We start from the raw sequence: 17,077 nt of genomic DNA, 5'->3' as shown, positions 1-17,077 counted from the left end.
CCCATAGGATGAAAATAGTGAAGAATTTTACATCAGAGCTACCAATAAGGATATGATGGGAAACACCTATACCTCTGTGATGAGCATGGAAGATTCTGCCACTCTTTAATTGGGTGTTAATTCAGTGTTAAGTTCCTGGATGACACTCAGAAGTGAAGTGCTACTGCTGACATATTTTTTCTTTCTTAATACATATTTTTAAGTATATCTCACAACCATTGATGTGTTTCAAAAAATAAAAAATTTATGCTGTTTCAGATGTTTACATTTTTTGTCAAGAATATGGAAATTTAATCTTATTTAGTTCTCAAAGAGAATTAAATATGAAAATCGTGAAATTTTAAAAACACTTTGTGTATATTACAAATCGAGAAAAACTGCAGAATTTTTTAAAGAATGTTTGACAAGGAACTTAGGTTATCAGGTAAAATATCCCTAATTACATTTTTTTCTGACCTCATTTTAAAATACAGTATGTTTATTTAATTGCTTTTTTAAGTTTATTTATTTATTCTGAGAGAGAGAGAACAGGGGAGGGGCAGAGAGAGAGAGAGGGAGAGAGAGAATCCTAAGCAGGCTCCACGGTGTCGGCACAGAGCCTGACACAGGGCTCGAACCCACGAACTATGAGATCATGACCTGAGCTGAAACCAAGAGCTGGATGCTTAACTGACTGAACCACCCAGGTGCCCCTGAAAATATAGTATTTTTAAACTAAGCAAGAGTTAAACAGTGTAGTTATAATAATTAAGGTTGAGTTAATTTTGGCTGAAAATATCAGAAAACTCTCAGTAACAGTAGTTTAAACAAGATTGAGTTTTGTCTGTCATGTGAAAGCTTAACGGTAGACACCGCAAGGTGTTAAGGCTCTCCAGGGTCAGGTACTTTTTTATTCTGTTACGGGTGGCCTTTGTTACCAGACTTGACTAACTGTCCACAATGGATGCTTCAACAGTATATCGTATCTGCATTTTAGTGAGCAGAAATGAGAAACAATAAGTTGCCTTACCTCTTTGAAAAGTATACAGATGTTCTACACTTCAATTTTGCTACTATACTCTTGGCCAGAAACTACTCGTGTGATCATATCTAGAACTGTATAGGGTCTCAGGAGTGTAGTCTGTACTTTTAAAGGCCCACATGCATGACCGAAACACTGGGCTCTAACTGAGAAAAAAAGAGAATAGATACTGCAGGTTATTTAGCAGCCTCTGCCACAGAACTTAAAATGGAATACCATAAGCTGGAGCTTTGGGAGAAAGTAGAAAATATTTTCCTTTAAATGAGACTATCAGAAGACAGTGTCAGTGAAAGTGTTGTCATGTCTGAGATGTTGCTTAGATTTTTCACAGTGAGTTATAGAGGCTTATGAGTCATTGACATATGGATCATACACAATCAGAACCACAGAGTGTATCATCTCCCGGGGAAAGCATACACAGAAAAATGAGAAAAAAAGCCCCAAATTAAATTCTGAGCAACTATTTATTTAAAGATTAAGGAGAATGAGCCAATGGAGAGATTGAGAAGCATTATTCTGAGAAGTAGGCAGTAAAGGTGTATGCATATGCATGTATACCTGTGTACATATGACATATATATGACATAACTGAACAGCATTTCAAGATGAGGGTGGGTAACTGCCTGGTACACAGTAGACTCGTCAAGAACAAAGAGGCAGAAAAATTTCACTTGGCCTGAGGAGCTTCACTTATTTGGAAATGAATGGGATTTGAAACAGCCACACTGTACCCCACTCTGTCAAGAAATTTGAGTATACAGACACTGGTTATGTCTTGGGTTGTGGTCTCCTGGTTCGTGGGTTTGGGCCCCACATCCAGCTCATAGCTGTCAGCAAAGTCACCTTTGCATCCTTGATCCCCCCTCTCTCTGCCCCTCCCCTGCTTGTGCTTACTCTTTCTCGGTCTCTCAAAAAATACATAAAATTTTTTTAAAACATTTTTAAAAAAAGAGTTAAAAAAAATTTTTTTAAATCATTTTGTCCACAGGCAATGTAACTTGTAGGATGGCTTTAAGTGGTGAGATTTCCAAGTTTTGCTAGTAAGAATTGCTCCTGAAGGCACTGATGTATTTTGGATTCTAATTTTAAGAATTGTGTGTTGTAAATAAATACAATATAGTTATTCATCTAAAAGTGTTTAAGTCATCCTTAATTTGATTAAACTTGAATGTTCAGTAGGTATGTTCCTAGTTATAGGGTGAAGTTAGTATTAATATATGCAAAGTAAATTTTTTGTGGACTTATGTATATTAGAAGTTGCTCACTTTAATCATGTAGTTTAGCATAAAATTCCATTCCTTTGTGATTAATTAGGTATTTAATTTCATTGGAAAATATTAAAGCATTGGAAAACATTGCATAATATACAATTGATTTTATTCTCTCAGGGATAAAATGTGGTTTAAAGTATATTTTCCCCTTTTGGAATAGAATAAGGTTTAGAATAAAATGAAGTATATCTAATGAAGTACATAAAAAAAAAAAAAATGGAAAAACCATCCAGAAAGTAATCAGAGAACTTAAGGAAAATATACATTTACTAAATTGCGTTTTTCCATTTGTATTTTTAAGAACCATTATTTTTTATTTCTAAATCTAGAATTTATGAGGTAAAACATTAACAGTCTGTAGAACTTGACATAAAATTGAGTATTTGAATTATATGTTTATTTCTAAGCTTATCTTCCTAAAGAATTTCAACAGATGCCATATTATAATGTTATATCAGCCATAATAGTCTAGATGGTTGTAGCTATGGAGTATTTTTAACATTTTGTTTTTTTAATGTTTCATAACATATCTATGCATCATTTGATGATATTCTTTTATAGACATATCTGGTAATTACACTACTCACTTGGTACTACAACATACCTGAATTTCTTGCATTGCTAGTTTTGATATGAGGACTCCTCAAGTAAATCATCAGTTCATAAAAAAATGTAATTTATACTTTTTCAGTGTGTCTCTTGGTGTGTGTGGCAGAATGTTTTATAGTTAGTGTTTGTTCATTAATTCCAAAAACGTGTTGAGTTTTTTAAGCATACTAGGTTTATTGATTTTTTAAAAAAATATATTACAATTTATGTAGCATGCACATAATTCTTTCCCTCTTGGAACTTTGATTCTTGAAAAGTATATGTAATTATTATTCATATTTGTACCTTCTTGGCTTATTTTTAATTTCTCTAGGTCTTGTATAGCAGACGACTTATTTAGGTATGATTTCTTTTAATATGTCCAATTTTACTCTCATTTTTTACTTTGAAAGTAGAATATAAACTGTACTAAATTTTCTCAATGGAGATGACTTTAGAAGGTAAAGTATTTTAATGCTGAGAAATTATTTTTAATTTCTACATTCTATTGGAATTATTTTATTTAGACTACAAAGGAGAAAAAACCCCAGAAAAGCACTGTTTTTGGTTTCCATGAACACATCTGAAGCAGGCTCATATTTTGTTAAAAGCATTACTAAACAGTAAGTGATTAAATTAAAACAAGTACAGAGAACACAGCCTGGTTGCAAATAGTTCATCTTTACTAGCCTTCACCTTTTTATCTTAGTGCATTCCTATTTGGCAAGAATCTTTGGGCAAGCATCTGGAGTGTACCATTTATTGATATATACTTTAATATGTGTATCACTATACTAGTATACTATAAAACACGAAAGATAATTTCATTAACATTTAAATGTTTTTATTCTGATAGTTTTAATATATCAATAATATATCAATATATCAGTAATATTCCAGTGAGACTAATATTGTGCTTCACTTCTTAAAATAAAATTTAATACTGTGTTGTAAAAACTTAAGGTTTAGTTCTTAATTCAGCTTGTTTTAATAGTTGATTTTAGTGGCTGACATCATTGAAAAGCCACCTCACTGAGATACATTATATCCTAGAGGGAAAAGACCATCATTAGTGCACTGAGGACACTTATTTTTTCAGTCCTACCCATTTTGTCAAAGGCCTTTGTTGAAATAAGGGTGGTAGATTTCCATCTTCCTTTTATCAATAAGATAGTCTTCCAACTTAATGGAAAGTGTTGCCTTTTTTTAAAATAAATTAGTGATATCTTTAATCCATAGGTTTAGATATGTCTGTTATATAGGAATCTTTTGAAAATGTATATACAAATTATGAGGATTAGTTAAAGGTAGAGAACAAAATTTAGAAATCTGATGAACTTTGTGTATGTAGGTAATATGCCACAATTAATTTAAAGTCAATGAAAGATTGAAGGGCCCGTGCCAATTTCTTCTTGTTATTGAATGTCTAATTTTCCTCCAGTATATTTAGCATTGTGTTATCTGTAGCCTTCTGACATAGGGATGGACCTCAATGTAATCCTAATTTACTAAATATTAACAAACTATGTGTCTTTCTCATTTTTAGATAAAAATAAATATGGGCGCCTGGGTGGCTCAGTCGGTTAAGTGGCCGACTTCGGCTCAGGTCATGATCTCGCGCTCCGTGAGTTCGAGCCCCACGTCGGGCCCTGTGCTGACAGAAAGAGCCTGGAGCCTGTTTCAGATTCTGTGTCTCCCTCTCTCTGACCCTCCCCTGTTCATGCTCTGTCTCTCCCTGTCTCGAAAAAAAAAACAAAAACAAAAACAAAAACAAAACAAAAAAAAAAAACAACAAAAAAATAAATATGAACAGACATTCTCATATTTTTCCCCAGAGCTCAATGGATGGTCTTACAGTTTTGCACACTACATTATTGGAGCTCACTGCTATATTAGGTTGTTGTTACATGTAAGTTTAGGGTTATCTGAAGGAAGTTCCTTATAAGGCTCAGGTGGGAGAGTGCCAAGGATCCTAGTTAAACTGGGAAAAGTATTGACTAACATAGTTGAAGAAATCTTCTGGAGATGGAGATAAAATCAATAGCATCTCCAAATATGCAAGTTCAGGTAGTGTCATAGAGACAGTGACCAGTGGATGTGATAATGGAAGGAGTGAGAGCCAATTAAGGAAGGCAGGCAGTAAGGTTGGATAGTTCTTGAAGAAGTAAGGTTGTGAAATGGGGAGGTAAGCTCCATGATATGCTTGGGCATTTTGGATGTAGGCTGTGTAATGATATTGTGAGGGCTGGGCAGGTACACCTATTAAGAATTGACTGGTTTTCCTCTGAATAGATAGGTGACTCTTTTAATAGGGAAGAACACATTTTTAAATTAGGATTCTGGTTGCAAGAGACTGAAACTTTTAAAATTTATTTTAAATTTTAAAAAGCAGGAGTATTTTGTTGATTCGCATAACCAAAATGGTAAGAAAAGCAAAGATCTTTCCTTTGGAGTGACTTCAAAACAGAGACTCCATACCATCGGGATTCTGCCTTTTTTGTTGGTTTAACTTTTTTTTTTTTTTTTTTTTTTTTTTTTTTTTTTACTGAACATAGGTTTCTTGGCTTAGCAGTGTACGTGGCTGTGGTTCCTGTGGACTCACATACTTAATTCTCTGTGATCAAAGGGAAAGATCTGGTCTAGTATCTGTTGAAAACCTACCTGAGGAGGATTTTGTTTGGCCTCTCTTAGATCATATGCATACATCTTAATCACTGTGGCCCGGGAGGTTAGGTACTATGATTGGCCCAGTTGCAGCCCAAGTTAGGTCATATATCCTCTTCTGTGTTTAGGAGCATGAGATGTTACACCAGAAGATGGAAGAGTAGCAGAAACATGGCTCCTGGGAATAATTTGTGAGGCAGGCAGGCATTCTAGTTTATGTCCACTAATTTTTCATTTTCCAATTAGTCACAACAGGTTTAAAAGACAAAATGTTGATTATATAACACTTAGACTAAATCACATTCACAGATTTGTGTTTTGATAGGATGAGGTAAATGGTTTATGAAGGTATTGCACATATGAATTAGGAGCCCAGGAGAAAATCTAAACTTGAAAGCTACAGGATGCATAAGACAGATGGCTGCCTACAGCAGGTTTCATGTTTCTTTATCTAGAGTTTATTCATTTGGGGTAAAGGATTTAGGAAGTGTTTTTGATGTTCTACTTCAGACAGTTTATTAATTTTACAACTTTGTTTCATTATAAAGAACTTTTTCTAGTGATTCATTAATTTGAACTATCATAAGATTTCAAAAGTATGTCAGTTAATTTTGAAGTTCTTTGAGAAAACGTTGTGATGTTAATAAGTACATTGAAAGGTTTTTGAATACAGAGTTCTTTGGAAATAAGTTATTTTAGTTTTTACATGAACTGGCAAGAATTCAGCTAAAATTCAACCAAATTGTTTTGTATGCAGTCTTCCTCCCCCCCCCCCCTTTTTTAGCAGTCAGAACAAGATTATAGTTTCCAGATGAAATTCTGAATGTCACATGGTGATGACATATATTTTCCTGGTTGGCTCAGCATGAGATGCAATTTTGCATGCCATGTCACGCTGACTTGCAGAATCCAAAAGCCATTATTTCCCAAGGGGCTTTCAAGAGTGATAGTATCGAATGTAGTTTGTATTTTGATGAAAAGTCTCAGGCATTATTGCAGTTTCTATGGCAAGTTGCTTAAAGCTTTATATACTCTCTAAACTCTAGAAATTTAAAAATAGTCTTACTATGTAAAAATCACTTTTTCTTCAAGTTATTTAAATTTATGTTGCCAAATTAAGTTGCCAAAAATAATGATCAGTGTAAGATACGGATCAAGTTAAGAAGGTATGGTGGAAAAACCAGTAGATTAGAGACCAAAAAAATCTAGCTTTTGATCCTATTCCTACTCCCATGTCAAGCTAACCTCATACACCTGGATTTTCTTCATTTAGAATATGGTAATAAGTATACAAACAAAAGCTCACAGATTTAAGTATTATTATAAGACTTAAATAAAGTGGCACCTGGGTGCTCAGTTGGTTAAGTGTCGGACTCTAGATTTCAGCTCAGGTCATGATCTCATGGTTTGTGAGTTTAAGCCCCGCATCAGGCTCTGCCCTGACAGCACGGAGCCTGCTTGGGATTCTCAGTCTCCCTCTCCCTGTCCTTCCCCTGCCTGTGTTCTTTTTCTTCTTCTCTCTTCAAAAATAAATTTAAAAAATAAACATTTTAGAGGAACCTGGGTGGCTCAGTTGGTCAAGTGTTTGACTTTAGCTCAGGTCATGATCTCGCGGTCCATGGGTTCAAGCCCTGCATCGGGCTCTGTGCTGACAGCTCAGAGCCTGGAGCCTGCTTCAGATTCTGTCTCCCTCTGTCTCTGCCCCTCCCCCACTCACGCTCTGTCTCTCTCTTTTCTCAAAAATAGATAATAAAACATTTTTAAAAATTTTAAAAATGAACATTTTTTTTTAAAAGGAAGGTATGTGGAAGTTCTAGAAAATGATAAAAACACATTCAGATAGAAAGTAAATTTCACATTTTTTTATGTTTACATTTTAAAAGGAAAGGTATAAACTCTAAGCAAAGTGAAGCTTATTGTTTTATCTAGTTCCTTCCAGGATAATTTTATATTTTCTTTTCTCTGTTTGATATTAATCATCTTAAAGTTGCCTTAAAGGCCAGTATTTCCATTCATGTTTACATAATAACACTTCTTTCACACTGATGATCTATGCTACAATTGTCTTGACTGAGTTGCTTTGTTATACCAGTCTCCCCTTCCTCCCTCCCTCCCTCCTAAACATTTCTGTTTAGGTATCTTACAGGCCACTCAACCACTCAAGCCTAATGTGTCAGATCTGTACAACTATGTACCCCACCCCCACCACCACCATTGACCATGTTATTCAAGGATGAAACTTTGAATTCAGTGGCTTTTTTCCCCTGTCCATTCTGTTCATATGCTGCATCCCAAATCAGAGCCACATAATTTCTTGTACAGAATAATGTAAGGATGTCCTAAATAGTTTCACTTGTGTCATTTCCAAATTATCTCATCATCTGTTCTCAGTTACCCTAATCCATTGTCCAGATGACAGCAAGAATCATCCTATTACAAATCTAAATTGGATGATTTTATTCCCTGCTTAAAACACTTCAGTAACTTCTTATTGCATTTGAGATAAAATCCAAACTCCTTACCATGGCCTACAAAGTTTGACCTGATTTAGCCTCTGTCCTGTTCTTCCATTCATCATTTGTCATTTTTTTTTTCTTACAATGATCCTCTTTCTTCAAACACTCCATGCTTTTTCTTGCCTGGGATCTTTTGCATGTGCTGTTTCCACTGTTCTCATTGCTCCTGCACCCCCCACATACACACTAAAACACTCAAAATGGAAGTATTTTTATTTTATGTACAATGAATAGGCATTACAGTAGGTATCTTGGAGGACCCATTCAAGGTGGCTCACATAATCCAATTTAATGAAGCCCATATTCTTCCCATACTGAAGGAGACCCTGGAGGCACATAGTGACACAGTATTTCCACATCAGACTTTGCCGGTTTGTGCAGATGGGACAGGAATGACAACCCAGGCCAAATTTCCTTGGATGGCCACAGTAGAGCTCCTGGTGACCCATCTTGCTCTCTCAGATGGAACAAGGCAAAAGTTCATTGCTCTTTTTGTAGCTATGTACTCTTCATACTCCTAGTCTTAGTTTAAATGTTATGCTTTCAGTAAAGAAACCTCTATTCAGTCTTTCTCAAGTAGGTCTGTGCCACTCTGCCAGGATTCCCTACCTTAGCACCTCTTTTCTGCCCTTGTAACACCTACCAGAGTTTTTCATTCTTTCTTTTCTTTCTCTTAGTCTAGAATATGTGTATCAAGAACCATATCTGACTTGTTCACTTTTTAAAAGTTGAGGTATAATTGACATATGTTACATTTATCTCAGGTTTACAGCATAGTGATACGATACACATGTACACTGTGAAATGGTCACAATTGGGCTAGTTAATATCCATCCCTATACATAGTTACCGAAAATATTTTTTCTTGTGATGAAAAATTTTTTAATATTTACTCTCTGAGAGACCATCAAATATGCAATACAGTGTTATTGACTATAGTCACCATGCTGTACATTACATCCCCATGACTTGTTTCTTTTATGCTGGAAGTATGTACCTTTTCACCCCCTTAACCCATTTCAGACACACCCTTCACCCATTTCGTCCACCCCTTTTCTCTGGAAACCACCAGCCTGATCTTTGTATCTATGAGTTTGGTTTTTGTTTTTTGTTTTGTTTTTAAGTTCCACATAGAAATGAGATCATATGGTATTTGTCTTTCTTTGTCTGACTTATTTCACTGTCCTTGCAACCCATCTCTGTTATTACAAATGGCAAGATTTTCATTTTTTTGTGGCTGAATAATATTTCATTGTATGTTTCCATATATTATATATACACACATGCCTATACATATATAGATACATATATGTGTATATGTGTATTAACCTCATTTTCTTTTTCCATTCATCTATAAGCAGACACTTAGGTTGTTTTTATATCTTGGCTAGTGTAAGTAATACTACAGTGAACATCGAGGTGCATATATCTTTTCTAGTTAGTATTTTCATTTTCTTTAGATGAATACACAAAGGTGGAATTGTTAGATCATATAATAGTTCTGTTTTTAATTTTTGAAGGAACTTTCTATCCTGTTTTTCATAATGGCTTCACGAATTTACATTTCAACCAATAGCGCACAAGAATTCCCGTTTTTCTGCATCCTCACCAGCACTTGTTATATCTTGTCTTTTTGATAATAGCCATTCTCACACGTGTGAAGTAATATATTAGTTTGGTTTTGACTTACATTTCCTTGACAATTAATGATTTTGAGCATCTTTTATGTACCTATGGGCCATCTGTATGCCTTCTTTGGAAAATGTTTATTTAGATCTTCTGCCCAATTTTTAATTAGATTTTTTTGTTTGTTTTTGCTATTGAGTTGTATGAGTTCTTTACATATTTTGGATATTAACCCCTTGCTAGACATATGATTTGCAGATAGTTTCTCGTATTCAGTAGTTTGCCTTTTCATTTTGTTGCTGGTTTCCTTTGCTGTGCGGAAGCCTTTTAGTTTGATATAGTCCCACTAGTTTATTTTTGCTTATGTTGCCTTTGCTTTTGGTGTCAGATTCAAAAAATGATTGCCAGGATCAATGTCACAGAGCTTACTGCCTGTGTGTTATGGTTCAGGTGTGACATTTTGTTAAGTCCTTAATCCATTTGAGTTAGTTTTTGTGTCTGGTGTAAGATAGGGCTCCAGTTTCATTCTTTCGTATATGGCTGTCCAGTTTTCCCAGCACCATTTATTGAATAAACTGTTTTTCCCCAAGACTTATTTACTTTCTTCCCAGAATCTAACACCGATTTCTGGCATTGAGCAGGTATTTAGTAAATAACTATACGAATCAATAAAACCTTTTTCTCTCTTTTTTTTATTTAGGGGCTTAAATATCACATTCCTCAAACTTTTTTGCTCCCATTTCTTTAATTGATTTGTATTGATGTCCTATACCTTTTGATGTCTGTTCCCAGATTTCCCAGGGATATTTATCAATTATTCAGGAGAAGTAGCATCTTGTAGTACATTTTAAATTGGTGCACATAATCTTTCAGGATATTCTTGCTGCATCACACATTTAATTATGTTTTATAGTGTTGAATACTGACAAGAGTAGTCCATGTGTAACCCAAGATATTGATGTTAGATTTTATCTTTAGTCAGATAGTCAGTAAATAGAATTTTTAGTTCCTACAGTGTTCTTAACTCTGTGTTAAGTACTTTGGGAAATTGAAAGCAGTAGATGACATGGCTCTTGTTCTCATGAACTTTAGGGTCTAACAGGTAAAAAAAAAAAAAAAAAAAGTCATGTACAATGTGGCCGAATTTATAAAACTGAGGAAAATTTAGGGAAAAGGTGCCATTATTATATACTTTAAGAACTGGAAAAATTTTCATTAGAGAAGTACAACTTGTGGTAGGTCTTAAGTAGATAAGATTTGCGATAATCAAGAAGGGGCAGGTCGCTTGGATGGGAATAACAGGGGGGAAGACATTGATTGGAGTGGAGATTCTTCAGTGGAAATAGTAGAAAATAAAGTTGAACAGATTCAGAGAGGCAAGACCAGCTTATACAAGGCTTCGAAAACCAGATAGAGAACTTTGATTTTTTTTATGTATGGTGCAATTAATTCTTGAATAGTATCCTATGGTTGAGAGCAGTTTGTAGGATGGAGCAGAAGGAGAAAGACCCTTCCAGAAATGTGAGTTACCCTTCTTTATAGAAATGAACATTTTCAGCAGATTGTAGCCACGGAAATGGAGAAAAAAGTACAGAGGTTATTTATGAACCTGAAAATTGACTTTTTTTTCTTTTGCAAGAGGCATGTTTATATTTCTTTCTGGTGACACCAAAATCATTATTAGGATTATGAATGAGTAATAGCTTCTTTTCCATTACTGTACATATGTGATTTAGAACAGGGTAAAGGGTCATTATAAGGCAATGATGCTACAATTATTGCACTACCTGTCCATTTAGTAAGTCTGTTACCCACCTATTTCCCTTTTTCAAAATATGCTTTCCAAAAGCACAATCTCAGTCTTATACATCTTTCTTACCCTTAGGTCCTAGTTACAAGTAGGCACTCAACCATGCTTACTGAATTGAAGTCTTACTTTTCCATAGCTCATAAGTTTTGGAAGAGGCCAACATTTTCCTCTTTCTCCTTTTCAAGTGCTTTCCAAGCCACAGCAACAGAATGGAAGAATAGGTCTATAATAAGATTCACAGACTGGTATCGGTCTGCCTTTATTCCTGCTTTGCTAAAATTCTCCAAATCCTTCTGAAATGTCCCACAGACTTGAGGAAATGGGTTGGGAGAAAGGTGGTGGGGATGTGGTTCCTCTTCTACTGTGTTCTCTAACCCAGTATTTCGGCTAGTATTTTTGCTTTCAGGGAAAAGCAAGGAGGTCAGCCAGGCTGGAGCAGAGATCACTGGGAAGAGGGATGGAAGAGGAAGTAAAAAGACAACGGGGAAGAAAAATCCTGTAGGGACTAATAAGTCATTGTAAGGATTTGGACTAGTAAAAGTGAGTAATACAGGATGCCAGAGAAGGATATTGGTTAGGGAAATGATAGAACTCTTTTTGGCTATGTTAATAGTGTCACTTTGGGTGTTGTGTTGAGACTAGACCATAGGGAAGAAAGTATAGCAGCAAGTGGACCTGTTGACCTGTAGCTTATTGGGGTAGTATCTGCCTATAATCATGGTGACTTGGCTGAGTGAAGTATCACTAGAGGAAATAAGGTCAAATTTATGATATATTTTGAGGTGGAGCCAATAGAATTGTGCCAGCTGTCTAGATGTGTGGTGTGTGTGAGAGAGGGGATCAGTTATTTTCACTGAGCAACTGGAAGGGTAGATTTTCTGTTTTCTGAGACTTTAAAGAATATAAAAACAAAGGTGTGGGGACAGAGGAAGACATAAGAGTTTGCTTTGGCCATGTTAAATTTGAAATTCTATTAAACATCTAAATGGAGATGTTGAATGGACAGATAAATAGTCTGGTGTTTAGAGGCTAGATCAAGAGTGTTTCCTGGGAATTGTCACCATGTAGAAGATACTTAAAGTCATGACACTATGTGAGATCATCTAAGAAGAGAGTGTTTGTAGAGAATTGTAATAGCCCAAAGACTGAATCTTTGGACACTGCAACATTTAGAGTTAGGGAAAATGAACTAGCAAGAAAACCAATAAAGCTGGTAGGGAGGTAGGAAGGGAACACAGAGACAGCAGTGTCCAGAAGGATTTAAGAAAGTGTGTCAAGAAGGTGGCAATGGTCAAATGTTTCAGTTTCCTCTAATAGGTCCTATTAGTCAGTGCTGCCCACCGGTTCTAAAAAGCAACCACAAAAATCTCAGTCTCTTGACACAAGAGAATTGATTTCTTATTCAGGAAAAGTACATTGCTGTGGTCACAGTTTAACTCTTCTGCAAGCAGTCACTTGGGCATCTGCCATTTAGTCACACTGCTGATCCTGTGGATGTTCTGCATTCAGCCAGCAGATAAGCAAAGAGAAAGAAATAAGGAAAGCACACTTGCTCTTGATTGCCTCTAAAGCTTAGAGAGGTACTATCTAGCTTTAGGTCATATGTTATCAGTGAGAATCATTCACATAGGCTTGCCTTGCTGCAGACTGAGGAATATAGGGGAGCAGATAGAATGTTTAATGAGGACTCTTGTCTCTGACGCAGAGAGTGACAGTGATCCTGGAGCTAAAATCTTCAAAGAATGTGGGTGAGGGTGTTGACCTCTGGATCATATAGATTATTGCAGTAAGAAGTAGTGATGGGTGTATGGTTGGAAGACATGAAATCCAAAGTGAGGTTATTTTTTTTTTTTAGGGAGGAGATAAAAAAAAAAAATAGTGGCAGTGAGGATCAGGGAAGCCGTTGAGCCTATTCCCAGGCCCAGTTCTTTGCAGGATATGGCAGAGAAAACAGCTAGTTAAGAGGACTTCCCAGAAAGCAGTGTCCTCTGATTTGTTAGAAAAAAAATTGGAGAGTAAGTTCAGAGAAAAGTTTTAGGAAGATAGGGGAGATTTTACTAGTGATCTGAGTTTTAGAGGGCAGAACAGAAGAGATTTCAGTGTTGTCGAATGAGAGATGGCATCACTTAGGGTTACACAGAGCTCTTTGGTGATGAGCCTGGGTCATAAGGGATGTTTAGAGTTTTGGGCTTCTCCTGTTGGCTGATGTAAATGGAGATGAATGGAGATTCAGGACATGAAAGAATTAACCCCAGAATATTAAGGCAGTGTTATGTGGCAAGTATTGGGGGTTGGAGGGATATGGTCTTTTAGGATCACTCAGGTTGGTTGGTTATTGGTTATTCTAATTTTGTAATATATGTGTATGTATTAGGCACAGTTCTCAGTTTTCTTATCAAGTGTGCAAAATATAACTATTTTTCTCTAGCAGAGATAGAGAACTTATCTATGATCTTCAGTTATACTGGGCTAAAGAAGTAATAATGTAAAGTCAATTCAGGGTCATTCGGAGTTGTGTCAGAGTTTTATGGGGATAATATTAACGAAAGAATTTGACTCTTGTCTGGGTTCTGGGGCATCCTCCTCTCTCTGGGGCAATATAAGTGGAATGCTTGGAGGTATCTTTAGAAGTAGAAACCTCAGTTAATCAGCCAATTTTTCTTTCTTTCTCTTTGAGTATTTAAAACAAATTTGGGGGCACCTGGGTGGCTCAGTCGGTTGAGGAGCTCTTCATTCCAGCTCAGGTCATGATCCCGAGGTCACAGGATCAAGCTTCGTGTCCAGCTCAGTGCTGAGCATGGAGCCTGCTTGAGATTTCCTCTCTCCCTCCCCCTCTCCCTCTCCCCCCCCCTCTCCCCCTCCCCCCCTCCCCCTCCCTCTCCCTCTCCCTCTCCCTCTCCCTCTCCCTCTCCCTCTCCCTCTCCCTCCTGTTCCTCTCCTCCACTCACATGCATGCGCTCTTCTCTCTCAAATTTAAAAAAAGTTTGAAGAAATGAAACTTAAATGATACTTTCAGCAAATACGTAAAATAATATACTTAGTGGATACTTAAAAATGATTGCAATTATATGTCCCAACTTATATCATTAGACAAAAGAATAATGAAATTTTTAGGCCTGGAGTTTTCCTTTGGAGTGCAGGACTCTCAAATTAGTCAAAGATCAGAACTTCTTTTTCCTGCTGTCCACTTAAAAGCAAAAGGATCAAATGCAGGTCACATAAACACAGTTCATGAATTTATTTTGGTTAATATCCAGAGTATGGTATGGGGTCATAATAGATCAATTTCTAACTACTGTAGCAACAATCAAATAAAATGAGCAACACTGAGGGTAAGCAAAACAACTAATTGGTCTTCTCTTTTCACTCTCTCTCCCAATGATATAGCTGTATATTACAATGATAAATATTCTGTGTGAATATCAGAATTTTCACTTCTAAAACCCAAATTTTATTACATTTCCTTCCATAGAAGTTTTCACCATCTTCTTAATACCTTCAGGATAAATTTCATGTTTCTCAGCATGATAGTTAAGGCAGTTCACAATTAGGGCTTAAACTTAACCTTTCCAGCCCTGTCTCCAGTTTATCAGTTTCATTTGCTGTGCAGTATACTTCACACTAAACTCTTCACTGTGTACTTTGTGCCTCTGTGCCTCTGTTCATGTTCTGCCTACAACTCCTTCTTTCTTAAGAATTTGTCCTGAACCCAAACTATGTTACCTCCCCTGTGAAGACTTTGCCAGTGCTTGATTGAATTAGACAGTCTGTAATTTGCAGAATATTTTAAAGCATAGCATTCATCATGCTCTTTGACAGTTGTATGTAATTAGATTAATATCTCCTATCTAGATTGTAAGCACTTGGAGGATAAGGATTGTGTCATATTTTTCAGCCCTTACTGCAGTATCCTGGAATATAGTAAATGGATGTTTAATAACATTTTTGCTTATGATGAATGAGATTCCTTTCTGCCTTCCTTCCACACCTTTTCCCCCCCTTTTTTCTCCTTTTGCTTTTTACAACATAAATGTGAACACTCAAATTCTAGTAGTGATCTGATTAACCAAAGTTTTCTCATTTATTTTTCTATAATTCCCTGGTGAGCTTCTTAGTTTCCCTCTGAACTCTTATAACTATAAAGATCAGTGTTCAGGTTAAGACTACTGCAGAAGGAGAAGCATTGTGAAGGTATTCATGAAGGACAAATACTAAGTAACAACACCAATTTTATAGAACTACAGGAAAACCAGCCTCATTATTTTAGAGTTGCACTTTGAATAATTTAATCATCATTGAAGCTTAGTTCTGAGTATAAAACATGTAAAAAAAACCCAACACTAGCCTTGTCAAAAGCTGTAGCAATAAATAGGGGACTGTCTCTTCCAACTTAAAAATTCTTCATGCTCCTCTAAGGTCTCACGATGTTAACTCCAAAAGCTTCATTTCCTCATTTTCTACCCTGTGCTGTTGTTTCTGGTGGTGATAGTGTTGGTTGTATTGTGGGTACACACACATGAAGAGTCATGGAAGTTTAAACTTCTTGTTGTTACTTATTTTATTTTGCAATTAAGGACAGGGTGAAAGAATGTTAATAGTCTTGATGGATCAGTGTAGTAATCAGTATATAACTTGAAGGGCAGATTCTAGAGACATTTGTATCTTTAATACTTAGGACATGATGGTGTTTCTGAGTGCTTTTTCTCTCCTCCCCTCCTCTTCCCTCCCCTTTCTTTCCTTGCCCTTGATTTTTTTTTCTTCTTTCTTTACAGATAGCAGAATGCCTGCCTCACACCATGGTTTTCCTGTGAGATATAGGCAGCCTTTAATGCTTCTCTCTTGAGAGTTATAGATAAGAACTGAAACCTAAATAGCTGGAGGTATTCTAAGATCGCATATCTTGAATGGTGGAAGGAAAGGTGGCTCCTAGGTTTCCTGATTGCAGTTTTATGCTTTGAGGAAGCTTGTATGTAAATATATTTATCCGATTAGTGTCTGCAATTCCACGACTGAGGAGTTTTTTGTTTTGTTTTTTAAAAAAATCTTAAAGCCTACCACATGTATGTATAAACTCCTTGAGAACTGAGACCATGTCTATTTTAATCACTATGGTATTTCCAGTTTCCAACTTAGTCCCTAATACATAGCAGGTGCTCCTTAAGCACTGTTGAATGACGTTTTAGCATATTGAAATTATGGGATATGTTTTCCTTCCTTCCTTTTCCTTTTTCCTTTTCCTTTTCCTTTTCCTTTTCCTTTTCCTTTTCCTTTTCCTTTCCCTTTCCCTTTCCCTTTCCCTTTCCCTTTCCCTTTCCTTTCCTTTCCTTATTTTTAAGTTAGTTGCACTTTCTGATTTTTTATCAAATATCAACATATATTCTGTAATAAAAGTATCTCCAAAAGTAGACCATTTATCAGCAAGAGAACACCTTAAGCATGTGAAAAGCTAACACAATCTTTTATCCTAGTCTTTTATGATGTCTTTGTGAACAAGATAATGAAATGTGATACTACATGTCACTGTTGTATCAGCGTCTGGTTTCTCTTCTGAAGCATTTACCCTCTTTCTCTTTCAAATCTC

General features: G+C 36.0%; 2 protein-coding genes across 12 annotated transcripts in view; one reads left to right on the top strand and one right to left on the bottom strand.

The window, feature by feature from the left end:
* The window catches only part of VPS13B (vacuolar protein sorting 13 homolog B), an 805,502-nt gene that overhangs the window by 343,836 nt on the left and 444,589 nt on the right, over positions 1–17,077 (top strand). The window lies entirely within an intron of this gene.
* LOC125924802 (40S ribosomal protein S29-like) lies at positions 7,849–9,106 on the bottom strand. Its single transcript, XM_049633588.1, has one exon. The coding sequence runs from the start codon at positions 8,507–8,509 to the stop codon at positions 8,273–8,275; it is 237 nt and encodes a 78-aa protein (XP_049489545.1). The 5' UTR covers positions 8,510–9,106; the 3' UTR covers positions 7,849–8,272.

This window comes from Panthera uncia, chromosome F2 (assembly GCF_023721935.1).
Source record: "Panthera uncia isolate 11264 chromosome F2, Puncia_PCG_1.0, whole genome shotgun sequence".
Lineage (NCBI taxonomy): Eukaryota > Metazoa > Chordata > Mammalia > Carnivora > Felidae > Panthera > Panthera uncia.
Note: the sequence above shows the minus strand (reverse complement) of the source record. Positions and strands in the feature narration are given on the sequence as shown.

Coding starts and splice junctions, on each gene's coding strand:
- LOC125924802 (XM_049633588.1), bottom strand. CDS start 8,509: ATGGGTCACCAGGAGCTCTACTGTGGCCATCCAAGGAAATTTGGCCTG.